General features: G+C 38.1%; 1 protein-coding gene across 1 annotated transcript in view; it reads right to left on the bottom strand.

Annotated features, from left to right (window-relative positions):
* Positions 1-19,119, bottom strand: part of LOC150075329 (protein argonaute-2-like) — a 384,361-nt gene that overhangs the window by 204,571 nt on the left and 160,671 nt on the right. The window contains exons 6-7 of the mRNA XM_090388732.1: positions 8,554-8,776; positions 2,549-2,632 (exon numbers count right to left, since the gene is read on the bottom strand). Coding sequence (XP_090244858.1) covers positions 2,549-2,632; positions 8,554-8,776 — 307 coding nt within the window. The remainder of the gene's footprint in view (positions 1-2,548; positions 2,633-8,553; positions 8,777-19,119) is intronic.

Below are 19,119 nucleotides of genomic sequence, written 5' to 3'. Positions count from 1 at the left end.
TCTCCCACAATGGGAACAGATTTCTTGCTAAATTGGTGACCTTGGTTAAGTTTCTTTGTTTGTTATTTGGTTTTTAGGAGCATTAGCAACTAAGGCCATATTGCTCCGGGATATGCGGTGGTCATTCCCTTGGTTAAGTCGAGGCTGTGCTTGCTCAAAGGGGCTTTAATTCAGATTCCCAAAATTTTAGTATCAGTATTAGTAGTAGCAAATAATGCAATAAAACCAGCATTTAAAGCACCAGCCAAAAAAAAAAAAAAAAAAAAAATCGTTCACATCACATGCCCATCTCTTCCAATAATTTGTCTAGTTCTTCCTTGAATTTATTCGGATTAACCACCTCCACAACAACAGATTAAAGTTCATCCCAACAATCAACCACCTGCTGGCTGAAGTCAAACCTCCACACATCTACCCTGCAACCATCAATTCTTTACTTTGAATTTATGCTGCCCTCACATATGTAATATGAGAAAGAATTCCATCAGCACGGAGTTTGCTCCATCCATTCAAAAAGCCTAAAACAGCTGATCAGATCAGTTTGCATGTGCCTAGTCACCAGACGCCACAATTTGTAACACTGAAGCCTTCCTTGGAAGACCACCCTTTTGTCCCTGTCTCAAATCTCATAGCACTGCTCTGCACCTGTTCCAGCAGATATACATATTTCCTAAAATAAGGCCCCTAAACCAGCTTAATCACTGCCTTGTACAATGGAATAATCACCTCCTTATCCAAGCTAGCAAAGTTCCTGTATATCACTGACAAAACCCCATGGGTTGTCCTGGCAACCTGTCTGCACTGCTCAGAGAACTTCATACCTGACTGCACAATTATAATAGTCTTTTTCATTTCCACTACCCTGAGTGTAGTAAATCACACAGTTGGTCATTACTCTGGAGTTGCTGCCTCATGCACTACATTGCATTTGTCAAAGTTAAATTTCAACTGTCATTTCTCAGCCCATAATGCCTAATTTTTCTAGAACTTGTTGCAATAGCTTACTTTGATTATTGTCACTAATGGCTCTGCCAACCTTTGCATTATCTGCAAACTTAAGACATTAAGCCTGACATGCTTTTATCAATATCGTTAATAAATATAAAAAACAACATTGACCACCACTGAGTCCTGGAATTCAGTGGTGGTCAATGTTGAAATCCTGAAATTTAATGGACACTGCTCTTTGTGGAGCAGTGTCCATTAATAACTACTGTCTTTTCTCACTCAACCATCCCTTTATCCATAGCACTAGCTTGTCCTTATTGCCATGCTGCTCCGTTTATGCAACAGTCTTTTTTGAGCAAAAATCACAGGCTTTCCTGAACTCCAACTATACAATGTGATCATGAATTATGACTACCTACATAATACCGTGTTAAGGGTACCTTTCACACAGATGGCAGCTGCTATTTGCCTAGGCACTGACTCCGTTATATATCTGAAGACACCCATAGGGATCTGCAGCCATGCTGCCTACAAGGCTTTCCACAGCTTTGGAAGAGATGGTTGAATGTCCATGGGCCTCACTTCCTGTCATAAAAAATTTCACAGGTGTTCAATTGGACTGAAGTTGGGTGAATTTGGAGGCAATCAAGATGGTGGGGTGCAGATGGTCTCCTAAGAGCTGCCAGTACACCTTGCAAGTGAAATTGGTCCATATACACCAGGTATCCTAGTTCTTGCTAGAAAACATGCCCCATATTAAGCAACCACCATCACCTGCTGCCCATGACTACTTTACAAATAAATAACATTCTGGTTTATCACTGATAGCCACTGTGCAACGAAGCAACTTTCAATGCAAGCCTTTTGATAATCTGGAAATACCAGAAAGCAGGGGTGATCACAAGCATCTTCGTGTGTAGGATGTTAAGCAGTAAAAGCACAGCACAAAGAAAAACAATGCAGAAAGCAACACTCACAGCTTGACTGTCTTTTGGAATATGTTCGACTAGTTTTAAAAAAAAAAAAAAAAAAACTGACATATTCTGAAGATTTCATAAATATTAATTACTATAATTAGCATTTTTTTTTTATACCCAACACTCTACAAACAATATTCATCACCACCACCACTTCAGATGGTACAAAGCAAAGAAACTGGAACCTTGAAATATTAAAAAAAAGTATTTAGTTAAATAATTAATTATATTAACCAATGTGGATGGTAGGATTTAGATAAAAAGATAAAAGTCTGTGTTGGGTGCCTTAATTGTTTTTGCATTTCTGCTTTAAATACACAAACTGTTGAAAAGTAACAATTCTAGACAGTGCTACTGACCAATCCAGAAAGATATCCTCTTCCCAAACTAAATTTAAATAAACTGTTAAAAGATATGTTTAATGCTAACTGAAAGCTGAATAATTAATCTTGCCAGTCCATACATACAAATAGTTGCTGACATTAGCATAAATAAATCTATGCTATATTAGCATAATGCCAATGTAGTTAAAGCAGAGGGAAGATTGACAAAAGAGAGTTCTTTAAAAATGAACTATGGGTGTCTAATAAAATAGATAAATAATTATTAATTGAAATATTTACCTTAATTTCATCTTGTACTTGTCTAAAAAGTATTTAGCTACTGTACACTCTACAGTCTGTCCATTTTCCAATTGTAGTGGAAACCTAAAATAAATTAGGTTGTCATGTTTATTCACTTCTAATGAAATGGCAATTCATTTATAAACAATATTTTTAAATACATCTAACATTACAAAAATAAAAATTATAAATGTGAAAAAAAGAAATCAGAACAAAAGAATGCATAACTCTAATTTTATTACATGAACAGACATTTTCACTCAGTGAAACATAGTTAAACATTATAATATGAATCAGTTTGTTACTGAAATTCACCTTACCATTTTTTTTTTTCTTATATTCTACAAAAGTGCAAGACCTCAATTTAATAGATTTTGGAAACAAATGGACAACATCCACCAAAACAGGCTTTATATTCAGTGATGTCACTACCTCAGTCTGATGACTATCAGTTAAATTATTTTAACTCATAGATAATCAGGTTTGTTTGGCTTTCATTTATCAATACAGTAACAGATAATCAGAGAATTTGTTCTCTTTCATGACTTCTGAAGTAAAAACTATACCAAACTCAATATCCAACTCCTGCCATTATGAGGAAACTGCAAACAAGCTGAAATTCATATGACATAGGGGAAAATGTCTGGAATACAAAAGCATCAGATGAGAAATTCTGCTTTGGTGAGTGAGGTGTAAAATTTTCAAATTAACAGTACCACTTTCAAGGCAAAGCTGTCAAAGGTCAGAGAAATGTTGAATATGGTCATAAACTTCATAAGCTTAAATAGCATAAGCCAAAAAAAAAAAAAAAAAAAATTCACACCACCATTCCCTCTAAATTTTTGTCCAGTTCCTCCTTGAATTTATTTAAGCTATCAACTTCCACAATGACAGAGGGAAGTTGGAACCACCCGCTGGCTAAAGGCAAAATTGCACACATCTATTCTACAACTGTCTTTCCTCAATTTGAATTTATGCCCCCTTAGGTTCGTAATCTTAACAAGTGGAAGGATCCCATCAGAATTCAGCATGCTCAACCCATTCAAGGCCTTATACACCTCAATCAGATTACCTCGCAGGTGCCTAGTCTCCAGCCACTGCAATTTGCAGAACATAAGTCTCTCTTGGTAAAAGGATCCCTTCATTCCCCTCACCAATCTTGTTGCCCTTCTCTGTACATGCTCAAGTAAATCTACATCCTTCCTAAAATGAGGCCTCCAGACCTGTATGCAGTACTCAAGGCGGGGCCTGACCATTGCCTTATAGAAAGGGATAATCACTACCTTTTCCCTGCTCGCAAAATTCCTGTATATCATTGACAAAACCCCATGACCTGCTCTTGCAGCATGTCTACATTGCTCAGAAAACTTCATATCTGACTGCACAATTACTCCCAGGTCTTTTTCATTTTTTATTATTTTTCATTTTCTTCAGACTCCAGAATGTTGCTTATCACCAAATACAGGAACTCACAAAAAGACAGGTATTCTGAAGTAGTGTATATAAAAAAAAAAAAAAAAAAAAAAAAATCACTCATCTAAAACTTAACGCCTTCTTCAAGCTGCACCCTTTCCGAAGTTTTTCCACGGTCACACCCCAAGGATGTTCAAAGTTCTGTGCGACACCCCACCACAAAAATTAAATAAATTTGCAATATAATTATAGTATTTACATATACTTTAAAAGGGAATGGAAAAAATACATTTACAAGCAAATCCTTAATAAAAATATTTTAAGTTTAGTGGTTCACATGTACTTGGTAGGTCTTGCAAATTTATTTTATGTTAGGACAAATGGTGGTCATGTGGGGCAAGTTCACTTGCATTTCCTCACTTAACATTTTTAAACTTCTGTGTTTCACTGTTTTTATATTGGTCATCACAGAAAAGCCAGCTTCACAAGAATAAGGTGATTGAAAATGGCAACAAAGCCACGAGTACTCATTTAGCCAAATTAGGAAAATCTTGTAGTGAATTTTTTTGCAATTATTTTTTTTTTTAGCTCTACAAATTCCTCTTCTTATGCCAGGGAAAGCTCACTAACATTTGATGCAACAAAATGATCCCTTATTCATTCATGTTCTCTCAGTAATCTCTTAGTAATGTTAGGTATGCAGAAATGAAATCTGCTATTTCTTCCTTCAAATAGTTTTCGGTAACATTTCATAATTGTCCTGTTCAACTTTCCTCTCAGTGCTGAAATTTTGTCTGTTATAGTCAAAATGCTCCCACCCTTTCCTTGCATACAGCAATGTTTTGTTCATGAGTTTAAACATATCAGATAGAAAAACTAATTTTGTGCACCACAGTTCATTTTAAGAAGACTTATAAACTTTGCTTTATTTTCACACTCAAATAACTCCAACATTGAAGCCTTGAGCTCATAAACATGACTTAACACTCTCCCCTCAATAAACAGCATACCACGGTATGGAGAAGTTGGGTACCAATATCTTCACATATACACAGAAATACACACAATTTAAGAGGCCTGCTTTTAATAAAGTTTACCATCCCTTTCTAAAACTTTCATTAGTCTTCACCAATAGTTTTTGCAACCAATACTTCTTGGTATAGAAAGCAATGCATGGTATTTTTCTCATTTTGTTTTTTGCCAAGGAAATAAAACCTTTTGTAGCCTCTGTCATAAAAGGAAACCATCTCCCAACATAAATTCATTGGTAAAACTTCATTTTACGGTGAACTTTCCAAAAAGGCAGCAAGGAGAAGGAGAAAGCAGTGATTAATGATTTGCGACTCCACCCACTCACAGCATTCCCCTCTTCTCTTGGATTGCACATTAGAGGTGGATGTCATGTGACATATGTCAGAGCTGAAAATGAAGAAAAAGTAACGGCAAATTTTTAAAAAACAAATAATAAAAATTCACACCACGTGCAACCAGTGATTCTTCTCACCCTTACATTACAGACAATTGCACATGCATTAACAATGAAATTGCTCTTTGTAAATGCAGAAAATGTCTAAAGAAATGCTTATTTTTTATTAAATTTTGGGGTCTGCCACCCCAAACCCCCTGCTTATAATGACCGTGCATGACTAATGATAACTGCTCATGCACATGTACAAAAAAAATTTTTTTTTCCTTCCTCATTTTTCTGGGGGGCTGCTGCCCCCAGACCTCAGATTTTGGAAAACAATTTTACACTAACAACTGATACAACAACCAGGAAAACAATCAAATCGTCAAAAAAAAATAGTGGAATAGAAAGAAAACTCACCTCATCAGTCCTGGCATGCCGGCTGGACTATTTTCCAAAACATACAATATTTTTGCTGTTCCTTGCTCCATTGGCATTGATCAAGGAAAAAAAAATAAATAAATAAAAAAAAAAAAAAAAAGCAAATAGAAATAAAAAAGGAGGAAAAGAACAAGTGACGGTAACACATGGCCATGTGGGGGGGGGACGATACCGGCATGATACCAGCACAATAACCAAGCACAAAACAACATGAGAAAACAACAACGATGAAACTAAGCAAATGATGATTTTGCATTTACCGCTATAATCATATGTCACATGACATCTGCCTGTAACATGCAGGTACAAAGGAGGTGGGGAAAGCAGTGAGTGAGAAGTGCCTTCACCTGTCACAATCACTGCTGTCTTCCTCTTTCTTCAAAGTACCCAGAGATGCAGCATAATCTGGAGTTTGGCAAATTCATCTTCGGCTTTCACTCATTTAAAACCTAAAAATTCTTTCCGCTTGCAATAAGCATGATTTCTTTGCAGCAGCACAAATACTGTTCAACAATTTTCCATCATAAATGAAATGTATGAAAGCCAAGGGTTGAGCAAGTCCAATAACACGGCAGAAGGTTATCAAATTGTAGCAGGATACTTAATGATTTTGTAACAACTGAGAGCAAAGTGGAGGAGAAATTGTTGAAGTTAAACGTAAGAAAAGCACCAGGGGTGGATGGGATCTATCCAGTTATATTAAAGGAGGCGGCAAAGCAACTAAGCAAACCTTTAGCCATAACTATGAGAGCATCCTTGGACTCAGGGGAGGTACCCACGGACTGGAAATGTGCAAATGGATCCCCAATTCACAAAGGGGGATCGAAGGGTGACACGAGTAATTACAGACCAGTTAGTTTAACTTCTGTTCCGGGTAAAATAATGGAGTCACTGGTTAAAGATGCATTGCAGGATCATCTAGCCAAGATTGCAGCAATAATTCAGACACAGCATGGGTTTCTTAAGGGAAAGTCTTGTCTGACAAATTTGATAGGATATTATGATGTGGTTACAAAGGAACTAGATGCAAAAAATAATTTTGATATCATATATTTGGATTTCAGGAAAGCTTTTGACGCTGTTGCGCATGGAAGACTATTTTACAAATTAGAGCAGAATGGCATTAAGGGTAAGTTGCTACAATGGATAAAAGGATGCTTGAGTGGGAGAAGCTAGAGGGTGGTAATTAATGGGTGCTGCTCTTCGTGGACTAATGTTATTAGCGGAGTCCCACAGGGTTCGTGTTGGGTCCTCTGTTTTTTTTTTGTATATTTATCAATGATATTTATGAAGGTATATCAGGCTTAGTGTCGAAGTTTGCAGATGACACAAAGGTTGGCAGGGTTGTTAATGGCAGTGTGCTACTGCAACAGGATCTAAATAATTTGGGCAGATGGGCTAAGAAGTGGCAGCTGAAGTTTAACATTGACAAATGCAAAGTACTGCATATGGGTAGAAGTAACACCAAAGAAACGTACCAACTGCGTGGTACTACAATTAAGGTGGTAGAAAATGAAAAAGACCTGGGAGTAATTGTGCAGTCAGATATGAAGTTTTCTGAGCAATGCAGACAGGCTGCCAGGACAGGTCATGGGGTTTTGTCAATGATATACAGGAATTTTGCTAGCAGGGAAAAGGAGGTGATTGTCCCTCTTTACAAAGCAATGGTCAGACCACACCTTGAGTAATGTGTCGAGGTCTGGAGGCCTCATTTTAGGAAGAATGTAGATTTGCTTGAGCATGTACAGAGAAGGGCAACAAAATTGGTGAAGGGATCCTCTTACCAAGAGAGGCTTAAGTTCTGCAAACTGCAATGGATGGAGACTAGGCACCTGCATGGTGATCTGATTAAGGTGTATAAGGCCTTGAATGGGTTGAGCAAGCTGAATTCTCCACATGTTCAGATTACAAACCTAAAGGTGCAACAATTCAAATTGAGGAAAGACAGATGTAGAACAGATGTGCGGAAATTTGCCTTTAGCCAGCAGGTGGTTAATTGCTGGAACAAACTTCCATCTGTCGTTGTGGAAGTTGATAGTTTAAATAAATTTAAGGAGGAACTGGACAAACATTTAGAGGGAATGGTTGTGTAAAAAAAATATATATATTTTTTTGGCTGATGCTGCATAAGTTCATACGCTTCCTTTCTTGCATCACATGCCATTATTACTATACTACTTCTTAATTTACTGGAAGTTAAAGTAAAAAAAGTAAAGTGCAGCCATTATCAACCCACTGCAGGATGGAAGCCTCATCAACAATTCGTGCTGAGGGAAATGGACCATAATCTGCCACGCTGGTCCAGTGCAGGTTAGCAGATTGACCGTATTCAGCAGTCAGGGGCTTGAACCCTGGTCTACTCAAAGAGCGTGTGCTACTGCACTCCCGCTCCTGCCCACGGCTACAGAGGCCATCATTGTAGCTCAAATCCTCTATGTTTTAGAAATTGTGACAAATTTAAACATACGTTAGGATTAGAGTTAAATGGAAACAGAGGATAGGCATTCAACACTATGCTCAGTATGAGTGGATTAATTTACTGTGTGATCAAAACAAAATTCATATAAATTAGAAATTGTCCAAAGCCTTGAGTGATTCCTAATTTATATAAATCTCCATTAAGACTTATGCAATAAAATGTAGTTTGTAAATTTAAAAAAATTACATACTAATTTTAAAAAAAATTTAGTTGGTACTTTGTTTTCTATAAAAATTTTTTATAAATACTAGTTAAATTACTTACGACTGAAGTTGTGATGGACGTCTGGTGACATTACATACTCTGTATTTTCTTCGCATAGTTCCACAATGTGTTATTTCTATTTTTAAGCCTTTAATTTCTTTTGTAAATTTTACACGCTGAGAGTCTGTTAAAGGTTTCTTTTGCTCACTGATATCTCTAATGTCAAGAACTTCACACATAAATTCAATCACAGGTTGAGATTTATAAAAGGCTGTTGCAGATACTGAAATTTAAAAAAAAAAGAAGAAAAAAAAGCAATTAATTAACCCATTGTTATATGCTATATTCAAAAACAATATTTTGCTTTTTAAAGAACTTGTTTCTTGAAGATGTCAGACAATACAGTCTTACATTTTATTATTTCAATAACTAGCAAGTAGGAATCACCACATCGTACACATGTGAGTGTGTTTAGCTGTAGAATGTAGCTTGTGTTGCTTCTGCTCAACTACAACTGCTGTTTTTTTTTTTTTTTTTTAAATAAAGCTGATTTACATTCATTTCAGAAGCACACCAATGAAATTTAAACAAGCTGTTTTAAAAAAAAGCAACCAATAATGCAAAAATTTTCTGCCCAAATATGAGAAAAAGGGTCCAGACGACAAATAAACTGAAAAATATGCAAGTAGACCTGTGACTTTTAACAAATACACATACACAGTGTGGGTCAACTGAAATATGTATGTATTTACACACATATATACACACACACACACACACACACACACACACACACACACACACACACACACATGTTAAAGCTCTTCACAGCAACCCCCCTCCAGGAGAATAACAAAAACAGTGTCCTTGAACAAAACTTCTTGCTTAAGCATAACAGGTTCCTCTTTTCACTAAAGATTTCAGGTTCCATTATATCTGCAATGAGTTAAATTCTCTTCATTCGTGCATAGCCTGAAAAAAGCAATGTCTGGATCCACTTTAGCAGTCTTAGGTGGTCGGTGACAAATTTATTCACTATAATTGGAATGTTCTTTGTGATTAACACACAGGAAGATTCATTCACTGTATAATTCAAGACAACAAAAATCCAGTATGTGCAAAGCAGTTGCCAATCAGTTTTTCAACACAAAATTCCAGGCAGAACGCACATAAATAAATTGCCTACAGCAAGTCCATTTCATATTGTGTTTTGTGCTTTCAAGACAGAGCATAAACTTCATTTAACAGGATTAATAAGTTTTTCTAAAAGCACTGGATTATATCTTGAGAAAGTAGTTGAAACATTGATGTCATATTTGGTGGCAGGTACTCAACAATGATTTCGTGAGGCCATTTAATGGCAACGAGGGGTGCAGTTATCTACAAAAGGCAGAATTTTTCTATTCAATACACTCATCTTGCAATCTAAGTTCTCTGATCCAGTCTTCATAAATTTTTGATGACATCCAAACCTTTCACTTTTCTCAATGCACAGTCTGCAGGATTTAAAACAGAGCATCTAGACTTTCCCAATGACTACGAGATGAAGCTCATTTGTGACAGACTTGTTTTGCTAGATGAATGGTATTCAGTTGTTTGGCCATTTTTCTACTACTAAATATTTGCTGATGCTATCGAGGCAGTGTTAGGTGGGTCGAAAAACTGCTAGCTTGGGGGGAACAGTAGCCACAGGCAGAGTTGAAGTGATTCTGGCACGACTTCTATTAGAATGAGCAGCAGCCTTGAAAGATGCTGAGAGTCATCATCATGGAATAAGTAAATACATGGGCTGTGTTAGGGTAACTAAGAGTAAGAACAGGTGCATATATACTTGCATATACACCAATGCGAGAAGTACAGTAAATAAATTTGATGAATTTGAGGTGCTGGTCAAGACATAAAAGGCAGATATTGTTAAGATATCAGAGACATGGCGTCACACAGATATAAGCAGTCCAAAATAGGAATTTTGGGAATACAATGTGTACAGAAAGGATAAGAAGGGAGGAGGAGTTATGCTGTTACTTCAGAAAAACAAAATCTAAAGAAGTGCATCCAGTTGACATTGTGGAAAGTGCAATGTTGAGTCAGTTTGGGATGATATAAGCAGTTTAATGTGATATAAGGAAAGGGAAAATGAGAGTAGGAGTGTGTTATAGGCCTAATGACTGAGTACAACAAACAATTGTGCAGAGAAAGAGTGAGCCAGTAAATTAGAATGTCTGAAAATGGGGGTTTAACTTTCCAGATATTGACTTGAACTTGTGAATTAGTCATTCGAACACTAGCTAGACTTCTGTGAATTTATTGGATGACTGTTTTCTGCTGCAGAATTTCAAGAGGCAACCAGAGAGGGTAATACTCTTGATCTGATTATCAGCAGTGATTATTCATGCATTAAGAATTTGCAGAAAAAGGAAACACTATGTGACAGTGATCACAGTGTGCTGATGTGGGATTTACTCAGCGGTAACTACCAACGAGGGTAAAGGGAAGGGTTTTTGCTTTTGTAAAGGCGACTACAGTGGTCTCAGACAGTTTTTAAATTCTATACAGTGGAATCAACTGATGTCATTAACAACAGTAAATTCTAAATTGGAAGTCTTCAATGGATGTCAGATGAACTAATGAGGCTCATGGAAAATAAGAAAAATTAGGGCGGCATATAAATTATCAGGCGACACAGAAACCTATGGTAGATATAAGCTAGTCTGTAATCAAGCAACAAAAGAGGTTAGGCAAGCAAACACTGATTACAAGAGATCCCTGGTAAAGTATGCAAAGAAAGACAACAAAGACTTCTTTATTTATATAAACTCTAGAAGGAAGGGGAAAATCAGACAGTTCCAATTGATATCGATAGTTCGAATGTTCATGATCCTACTCAGATAGCTGACAAACAATGAATATTTTGTCTACATTCACACATGTGGAATTCTGTAAGGAAGGGGACGAGAGAAGTTTACTAAACTCTAACAGGGATCTAAATGATTTTGTATTAACGGAGAGCAAAGTGGAGGAGAAATTGTTGAAGTTAAACATAAAAAAGGCACCTGGGGTGAATTGAATCTATTCAGTTATACTGAAGGAGGCAGCGAGGAAAGTGAGCAAACCCTTAGCCATAATTATGAGAGCAATCTTAAATTCAGGGGAAGTCCCCATGGACTGGAGATGTGCAAATGTATCCCCAAATTCACAAAGGCAGTTCAAAGGGTGACAAAAATAATTATAGACCTGTTAGTTTAACTTCTGTTCTGGGGAAAATAATGGAGTCACTGATTAAAGGAGAACTGCAGGAGCATCTAGACAAGACTGAAGTAATAGTTCAGTTCAGCCAATTCAAAAGACAGTGCCCATGGAAGTATCTGTAGAAAAGGCACACAGCAGAAACAGTACATATATGAGACAGCGAGTGGAGAGACACTATTAGAGATGAGTCATTTATTAACCTAACTTCCTTCTTCTGAATGGAATTTAGAAGCCTGAGAGAGGTTTTGGTAAAACCGCCCCAGATGTGGGAACAATATTCCATGGTAGGGCAGATTTGCGATTTGTACAGAATGAACAGCTGTTTGGAAGAGAAGTAACACCAGGAGCGAAAGAGAAAAAGTTTTTTTAGATGCAGAGGAAGCAATATTTGTAATGTGCTTGTGCCAAGAGAGATTAGAAGTCAGGGTAATCCCCAAAAGAGATATATCATCTTGCCTAGAAATCAGAGTGTCACCAAAGATAAGCATAGGAGTAGAAGAATCCTTTTTGCAAGATATAAGACAAGACAGTTTTAGAAGGATTGAAATCAACTAAGTTGTCTTTGCCCCACTAGAGAATTACTTGGAGATCAGCATTTAAGGAATTGTAGTGGATATTCAGATCAATCAGGGCAACCAAAGCTGATCGAGCAGGGCAAGGTTTCTCAAAATGGAAAGTGGAATGCAATGTGCTATCATCGGCAAAATTATGAATAGGATTTCCAGTCAATGGAAGAAGGCCATTAATATAGAAGAGGAAAAGAGTGGGGGAAAGAACTGAACCTTGGGGAACACCAGCATTACTGAAGAAGTTAAGACAGAGAGCTATCTACCAACACCCTCAGTGAGCGATCAGAGAGAAAACCAATTACAAAAAACAGTTGGCAAACCATAAGATGGACACTTGTTTAGAAGACCTTTATGCAAAACACGAACGAAAGCCTTTGAGATGTCTAGAGCAACTGCTTGTGTTTCACCAAACTTTCCATTGAATTTGTCCCTAAACGGGTAACATAAGTCAGAATATCACCAGTGGATCGACACTGACAGAAAAATCATCCATACTGCTGATTGTTGAATAGACGGAAGGTTTCTAGACAGTTTAAGAGTTGCAGTTGATTGGTTTCTCCATTACTTTAGAAAGAGTAGAAGTAATTGCAATGGGACAATAACTGGATGAGAGGGATTTGTCACCCTTTTCAGGAACTGGCTGGATATGAGCAAATTTCTAAGCAGAAGGAAAAAACCTTTGGAATAAGAAAGTGAAAAAAGGCAGCAAAGAACAGGAGTAAGTTCAGCAGCACAGGTTTTGCGTACAAGTGGATAAATACCATCAGGACCTTAAGCTTTCTTAGTGTAAAGATTCTTCAAAATCCTTTTGACAGAAGACCACGGGAGACATTAAATGGAGCGCGTTGGGAATGGTGGGAGGTGTTTAACCAAGATTAATACAAGAGTTGGAAGTAAAATGGTATGCTAGTAGGTCAGCTTTATCCTTGGCCGAAGTGACAACAGAACCATCTGGTTTGGACAGAGGTGGGCAAAAGTTGCGGCCAATAGCTTTGGCAAGAGACCGGAATGCTCGGTACCATTAGGACAAGAAACAAGTTTTCTACTCTTAGCCTGTTCAAAATCTAGTTTGGACCGATTAATAACTGCTTTATACTTGTTGCAAGCTTTGGTGTAGGCAGAAAATGAAACTGAAGAACTGGAAACAAGCGAATTACGATATGCAACATTCTTCTCCTGAACGGCCTTAGCACATTTATTGGAAAACTAAGGTTTAGATAAAGGATGAGATTTTAAATTGGATTGTGGGATAAAGGATTCTATTTCTACAAGAATAATTTCACTGACACGATCTGAGCAAATGTTAGCATCAGAATTCCAACCAAGAAAATTATGAAAAGAAATCTCGCATGTCATCTCATTTTGTATTCTTGTAATGCCGAACAAAAAACAACACGAGGTTGGGAATAGCCACGAAATAAAGGCTCCATTAGAGAAGAGACGATCACCAAGTCGTAATCTGAGGTGCCTAAAGGACCACTCACTTCCACCATGTACTTTAGCATTAGCATTAGTAGAGGCATATGATGCAAGAAAGCAAGCTTATTCAGCATCAGCCAAAAAAAAAAAAAAAAAAAACAACCACTACTCCCATTTCACCCCTCCGTTCGTTCGAAATACCTGTCCAGCTGAGCCTTAAATTTATTTAGGCTATCAACTTCAACAACAAGCGATGGGAGTCTATTCCACAAACCAACTGCCCGCTGGCTAAAGGCAAATTTCCGCACATCTATCCGACATCCGTTCTTCCTCAATTTGAATTTATGCCCTCTCAGGTGATTATTCTGAGCAAGAGGAAGAATCCCATCGGCATTGAGCATGCTCAAGCCATTCAAAGCCTTATACACCTCTATCAGATCGCATCGCCGATGCCTAGTCTCCAGGCTCTGTAATTTGCAAAACTTAAGCCTTTCTTCGTAAGAGCAACCCTTTGTTCCATTCACTAATCTTGTTGCCCTTCTCTGTACTCGTTCGAGCAGCTCTACATCCTTCTTGAAATGAGGCCTCCAGACCTGTATACAGTACTCAAGGTGTGGCCTGACCAATGCCTTATACAAGGGAATAATCACATCCTTATCCCTGCTAGAAAAATTCCTGTATATCATTGACAAGACACCATGAGCTACTCTTGCAGCTCGTCTGCACTGCTCAGAGAACTTCATATCTGCCTGCACAATTACCCCCAGGTGCTTTTCATTCTCTACCACTGTCAGCGTAGTACCACAGAGTTGATACATTGATCTGGGGTTACTGTTTCCCATATGTAGTACTTTACATTTGTCAATGTTAAACTTCATTTGCCACCTCTCAGCCCATCTGCTCAACCTTTCCAGATCCTGTTGCAGCAGCATAGTATCAGTAGTGTCCTTAACAACCATGCCAACCTTGGTATCGTCTGCAAACTTGGACATTAAGCCTGATACACCATCATCAATATCATTTATAAATACAGAAAACAACAATGGACCCAACACTGAACCCTGAGGAACTCCACTAATAACATTAGTCCACGTTGAGCAGTGTCCATTGATTACCACTCTCTGTCTTCTGCCACTCAACCATCCCTTTATCCATAGCAGCAATTTGCCTCCAATGCCACACTTCTCCAATTTGTGCAGCAGTCTTCCATGTGCAACAGTATCAAATGCCTTTCTAAGATCCAAATATATAATATCAAAGTTATTCCCTGCATCCAGTTCTTTTGTGACTACATCATAGTATCCAATCAAATTGGTCAGACAAGACCTGCCCTTAACAAAACCATGCTGTGTCTGAGCTATAACTGAATTCTTGTCCAGATGATCCTGCAGTGCTTCTTTAACCAGTGCCTCCATTAATTTTCCTGGAACCGAAGTTAAACTAACAGGTCTATAATTACTTGTGTCAGCCTTTTATCCTCCTTTGTGAATTGGGGTTACATTTGCACATCTCCAGTCCATGGGTACCTCCCCTGAGTCCAAAGAAGCTCTCATAATTATGGCTAGGGGTTTGCTTACTTCCTTTGCTGCCTCCTTTAATATAACTGGATAGATCCCATCCACCCCTGGTGCCTTTTTTATGTTTATCCTCAGCAATTTCTCCTCCACTTTCCTCTCAGTTATTAGAAAATAATCTAGCTCACTGCCAATGTTTACTTCACCTACGACATTCCCCTTCCTGAATAACTCCTCATGTGTGAATGTAGATGCAAAATACTCGTTTAGATTGTTAGCCACCTGAGCAGGATCCTCAACTGTTGAACCATCAACATCCAGTGGACCAATCTGATTCATCCCTTTCCTTCTTGAGTTTAAATAGGTAAAGAACTCTTTTCTGTTTTTCTTTGCGTCCTTTGCCAAGGATTTCTCATAATCTGCCTTTGCCTGCCTAATCTCCTTTGTGACTTGGTTACAGACCAACATATCTATCATAGGCTTCCATGTCACCCATTAATTTGTATGTATCCCATGCATTTTTCTTCTCTGCCATATGTCTCATTAGTTCATCTGACAACCATTTAGGCCTGAACCTTGAACAATATTTCTTGGTTGGTATGTAAAGCCTGGTAGCTTCCAAGATTAGTTCCTTGAATGCTTCCCATTTTGAATTTGCTGTTGGTAACATCATCAGTTGGTCCCACTGTATAGAATTTAAATACTGTCTCAGACCATCATAGTCGCCTTTACGAAAGCAAAAACCCTTCCCTTTGCCTCTGATGGTAGTTACCTCCTTGAGTAAATCCCACTTCAGCACACTGTGATCACTGCCACCCAGTGGTTCCTTTATCTGCAGATTCCTAATGCATGAAGAATCACTACTGATAATCAGATCAAGAGTATTACTCCCTCTAGTTGCCTCCCGAACATGCTGGTGTAGAAAACAATCATCCAATAAATCCACAAAAGCCCTGCTAGTGTGTGAGTGACCAACCCACAAATTCCAGTCAATATCTGGGAAATTAAAATCCCCCATTATAAGACTCTCTGATTTACTGGCCCATTCTATTTCCCTGTACAGTTTCTAATTATACTCATCAGAGTCATTAGGCCTATAGCACACTCCTACTCTCAATTTTGATTTACCTATGCTTATGTCACACCAAACTGACTCGACCCTGCCCTGTCCATCAATGTCGACTGGCTTCACTTCCTTGGATTTTATGTGTTTTTTAACTAATAGCATAACCCCTCCTCCCCTCCTGTCCTGTCTATCCTTTCTATACACATTGTACTCCCCAAATTCCAGTTCTGCATTCCTTATATCTGTGTGACACCACGTCTCTGATATCCCAACAATATCTGCCTTTGATGTTTTGAGCAATACCTCAAATTCATCAAATTTATTTACTAAACTCCTAGCATTGGTGTACACACAAGTATACCTGCACTTGTTTCTATTCTTAGCTACCCTAACACAACCCATGTGTTTACTTGTATCACAATGACTTCCAGCAGTCTCTGAAATATCCTGCATCTTGTTTTTCAGGCTTCTGCTCATTCCAATAGAAGCAGTGCAAGAATCTCTTTCACCTCTGCCAGTGGCTACTGTTAATCCATTAGTCTTTGTCTCCCCCCAAGCTAGCAGTTTTCCGACCCACCTAACACTGCCTCGATAGCATCAGCAAATATTCTTGCACCCTTTCTATTTAAGTGTATCCCATCCCTGTAGAAGCAATCTCTCCTGTTAACAAGTACATTCCAAGCTGAAAAAAATTCTACCCCTTGAGCCTTGCACAATCTTTCCAGGGCCGAATTGATCGACAAGGCTCTCATCATATACTCCCTCCTATCGTGTCTGGGCAGAATTGCAGACACTTTCAAATTTAACCCTACTTCACGGCTTTTTTTCAACAGTGACCTGTACTTGTTAAGTAATTCCGCTGGTCTCCTACTCTTAATGTCATTAGTGCCAACGTGTACAACTATATCACCTTTTGTGCCCTTAAAAGATGATATCTGCTCTACAACGTCATCAACCCTTGCCCCTAGCAGACATACCCTGGTCCTGTTCCACCTATCCTTTTTACAAAGCATGTTCCCCGTTTCCCTGACAATAGAGTCACCAACAACTACTAGTTCCTGTGGGACCAGCGCATTCTGCCTTGGGAACTGCCTTTGTGTTGCAAAATGACCAAGTGCAAGCTCTGGCGTTGATGTGGGCAGCTGAGAGCTTGATGGGCCCCTCAATTTATTTCCTTCGAGGGCATCCACCCTGTCCTTCAAGGTCTCATATAGGCCCATAACAACGCCGAGTTGTCGCCTAATTTCCTTGCACTCCTTGCATCGTGCACACACAAAGACATCCCCCATGGCAGTATCATGTCCCGTACCCGATTGCTCCGCAAACATCAAGCAAACAGTGCATCTTAAAAGGCTGTGATTCAGAGGGCAACTGCCCCCTCAGTTCTCCACTGAGTCACAGCACTCCCATTAGCTTGAGCCTTTTGCTTTGCTGCTCTGGTCAGAGTCATGATTTCGATTTAAATGTCAGTAAAATTACAATTTCAGAACAAAATTAAAACCTTAAACTTGTATCTTAACACAGTTATAACGCTATATTTATTTTTCAGTATCGAGTGTTATCTACTAGTTCCCTTTATATAACTTCCGTATCAAGTATGTATTAATTATTTGTTACGTTTGTACTCTAAGTCGTTATATATATATATATAGTTAAAAGAACAATTTAATTGACAATGAAGTTCAACAAGATTAATAGATCTACTGATTAATTGACAATATTATATTATGCACTATACTATACAAAGCTAATGCTATCGAATTCCGGATATGCTGTATCGCGTTTCAGTAACGAGTGTTATGTACGAAGTCCCTTTATATAACTTCCGTATCAAGTTATGTATTAATTATTTATTTTTACTAATTATTTATGTTCCGTAACCTAAGTGGTTATATGTATAGTTAAAAGTACAATTTAATTGCCAATGAAGTTCGACAAGATTAATAGATTTACTGATTAATTTTCACGTAACAATGGCGGCTGTTTATGAACGGTAAACACGTGTATTTGATACTCTTACTTAGAAGGGTTGTTTGTGAGAAAAAGATCAAGCGTGTTGGCTGTATGATTAGGATTGTCCAGTATTCTTGTAGGTAAATAAACAATCTGTGCAAGGTCATTACTAATTGCAAAAGCCTCGGCATCTCAATCAGCTGGGTCGGTGTGACTAGAAATCAGAAACCATCTGGAGTTGTGAACATTAAAATCACCAAGGAAAATTACCCCACTGTTAGGAATGTTGGACTGGAGAAAGTCAAGTTGCAAAGAGAGGAAGTTGAAGAGCTCCAAGTGATGAGTGGAGTTGGGAGAACAGTAGAGACAACAGATGAATTTGACAGAATGAGATAGATTTTAAGCCAGAGAAGATCGAAAAGAGGAGATTGCAAATTACCAAGTCTTTGACAGGGAATATCAGAACGGACTTATGCACAAGTACCACCTTTGAGGCAAAAGGAATCATATAGCGAATAATTTGGCAACTGAAATGAGCAGTAGTTGAATCAACTGATAACTGAGATGAGCAGTAGTTGAATCAACTGATAACTGAGATTCTGTCAGAAAAAGTACATGGGGTGTTGGCAGACTGCAAGTGGAAATGGATATCATTGAGATTAAAATTGAGACCATGTATGTTTGTGAAATGAACTAGAAGTGTTTGGGAGGTTTAGATCTTTTCATATATAAGCTTATTCTATTAGTTTGACAATTCATGATGTATTCAATAGTAAGAAAAAGTGGCAGGGGACATGCTGTATGAAGTAATGAATTTTTGGATATGGTGTACATATGGTAAGAATATACCCAGATT

This window comes from Mastigoproctus giganteus, chromosome 14 (assembly GCF_048544385.1).
Source record: "Mastigoproctus giganteus isolate SK-2022 chromosome 14, ASM4854438v1, whole genome shotgun sequence".
Lineage (NCBI taxonomy): Eukaryota > Metazoa > Arthropoda > Arachnida > Uropygi > Thelyphonidae > Mastigoproctus > Mastigoproctus giganteus.
This window is presented reverse-complemented; position numbering and strand designations above follow the sequence as displayed.